At 66.5% G+C, this 2,147-nt stretch overlaps 2 protein-coding genes across 2 annotated transcripts in view; one reads left to right on the top strand and one right to left on the bottom strand.

The window, feature by feature from the left end:
• On the bottom strand, positions 1 to 1,022 carry CHLNCDRAFT_144605 (hypothetical protein; the record flags this gene model as incomplete). The annotated part of the gene is made up of 2 exons (XM_005848733.1): positions 1 to 192; positions 957 to 1,022. The coding sequence occupies 2 exons, from the start codon at positions 1,020 to 1,022 to the stop codon at positions 1 to 3; spliced, it is 258 nt and encodes an 85-aa protein (XP_005848795.1).
• A 195-nt stretch (positions 1,023 to 1,217) lies between these two features.
• The window catches only part of CHLNCDRAFT_144604 (hypothetical protein), a gene marked incomplete at both ends in the record, with an annotated part of 6,394 nt that continues 5,464 nt past the window's right edge, over positions 1,218 to 2,147 (top strand). Inside the window, 2 exons of the mRNA XM_005848954.1 lie at positions 1,218 to 1,239; positions 1,556 to 2,076. Coding sequence (XP_005849016.1) covers positions 1,218 to 1,239; positions 1,556 to 2,076 — 543 coding nt within the window. The remainder of the gene's footprint in view (positions 1,240 to 1,555; positions 2,077 to 2,147) is intronic.

Raw genomic sequence — 2,147 nt, 5'->3', positions numbered from 1 at the left:
TCAGCCGCAGAACATGCCCAGGCGGTTGGCGGGGTCCCAGCGCCGCTTCAGCTCCAGCACGCGCCGCGCGTTGCTCCCAAAATAGATGGCCGCCAGCTGGGCGGTGGTGGCGGGGCCCCTGGCGTGCTTGGTGGCGCGGATGCCGCAGTCCAGGAAGTTGTAGAAGGCGGCGCGGCGGATGGGGGCCAGCGCCTGGGACGTGGTGCGCACCCACTCTGCATGCTTGTGTGGGCTTAAAGTCTGGTAAAGCAAGAACTAGCTTGCAACATAGACTCCCCGCCGAAACGGGACGGGAACCGGGCGAAAGCAGAGAAAGCAATAAAACAGGGGTGGAGCAAGGCGACATGCAACGCAAGCAGCTGACAGGGCACGCATCGAAACGTGTGTATGACTGGCAAAGTGGCATGGCGCATTGGGGAGAAACGCAACGGTACGGGAGCATGGGCTGGCCAAACGGCAGTGCGGAACGCTAGGTCACTAGAAAAGCAGGGAAAGGCGCACTATGTATGCAATGAGGGCAGCCCCGGCTCGGGGCCGTTGAGAAAGCAGTGGGCGGGAGGGGGGAGGCCCCGGTGTGGGCGGGCCCCATCGAGGGGGGATGGGGCGCGCAAGCGGCCAGATGGGGCGGGGCGCGGGCGGCAGTGGAGTCCTGCGGCTGGGTGGGATATAGGGCAATGAGCGTTGAGCAGTGTGCGATGAGCAATGAGCAATGAGCAGTGAGCAGCCCCTCCCTAAACAAAGTGAAGCGCAGGACGGGGTCCGGTGGATGGGAGGCAAGGAAACGCGGGGGGTTGCCACGTGCGCTACCGCCGCCGCCGCAGGCAGCACCCCTGCGGCGGCGGCAGCGGCAGCAAGCCGTGGACCCAAACGCCGTGCCGCCGAGTCCCGTGGCAGCTGAAGCCCCCCCCCCCCCCCTCTAGTACGCTAGTACGCCATCTCCCCCTGCCTCTCCTCACCTCCAGGTTGCCATGCTTGGCGGCACAGCGCACGAAACTGTTCAGGCGCTGCTCCAGGGTGAGCATCCTGGCCGCCTGGGCAGGGGCCGCCACGAGGGCGAGCAGCAGGGCGGCCGCAAGGAGGGCGCGCGGTGGCGGTGGCGGGGCGGCGGCCGTGCCTCTGGGCATGGCGTAGGGGCTGTCGCCAGTTGCAACTCCTTCAGCAGTTGCCAGATCGCTCTCTGGCCGGCAGGTTAGCCTTCCAGGCGGGCTTTGGGCGAAATGGCCGCTCGGTGGTCGGAGCGTGCGTGCTTAAAGGCGCTGCAACGCTGCCGAAAGCCGGTGGCAGCGTGAATGGACGCAGCAGAGAACAATTGAGGCTTTGTTTGGCTGCTCCGGCCCAGCCGGATACCAGCAGGTGTCGGAGCTGGCTGGACGGGGAGCGCTCCCCGTCCAGTATATTTCCGCCACCAAACAGCACCATCGATCGTGGTACATAGTTTGCGATGTATGTGGCGCGTACAAACATGGGCTGCCGCTGCCAGGCGTGTGGGAAGCCACCGCCACACACCGACGGTCTGCGGCGGCGGCTGCTGCTTGTGCCCTCATTGTGCTGGCAGAGACGGGGCAGCTGCCGCTGCCCGCCTACTGGACCTTGCAGGTTGCACGCTTTGTGAGCAACCTGCAGGCTATGGGCGGCGAGCGGGTCGCCCGTCTTGCCATGCTGGATAGCGTTGCGCTGGCTGCCGACACGGACACAGGGCTGCCACTGGCCCGGCAGCCCTGGGCAGCGCAGGTTAGCCGCGTTCTCGCGGCGGCCGGCGCCCCCTGCGACTTGACTGCTGACGAGGGGGTTGCCATACCTGAATTGGCGGAAGCGCTCCTGGAGCGCCATGTTGCCTCGTACACGCATGCATCCGTGAAGGTGCAGCGGTACATTGAGGACGTGTGGGGGGGCAGCATCTCTGCGGAGGCCTACACGCCTGCGTCGTTCCTGTGCGATGTGCCCGAGCGCCGGCGCCGGGTGCGCCTGGCGCAGTGGCGCACGGGGTCGCACTGGATGGCTGAGGAGACAGGCCGGTGGCAGCGGCTGGACCGCACCCAGCGCCCATGCCCCCACTGCCAGGCCCCTCTAGAGGACGTACGCCACGCAGTGTATGACTGCTCTCCTATACGCTGGGCTGAGGGAGGAGTATGCTGAGCTCTTTCCAC

Source organism: Chlorella variabilis (assembly GCF_000147415.1).
Source record: "Chlorella variabilis unplaced genomic scaffold CHLNCscaffold_7, whole genome shotgun sequence".
Classification (NCBI taxonomy): Eukaryota; Viridiplantae; Chlorophyta; class Trebouxiophyceae; order Chlorellales; family Chlorellaceae; genus Chlorella; species Chlorella variabilis.
The sequence above is the reverse complement of the archived record's forward strand: the minus strand, read 5'-3'. Positions and strand labels throughout refer to the sequence as shown.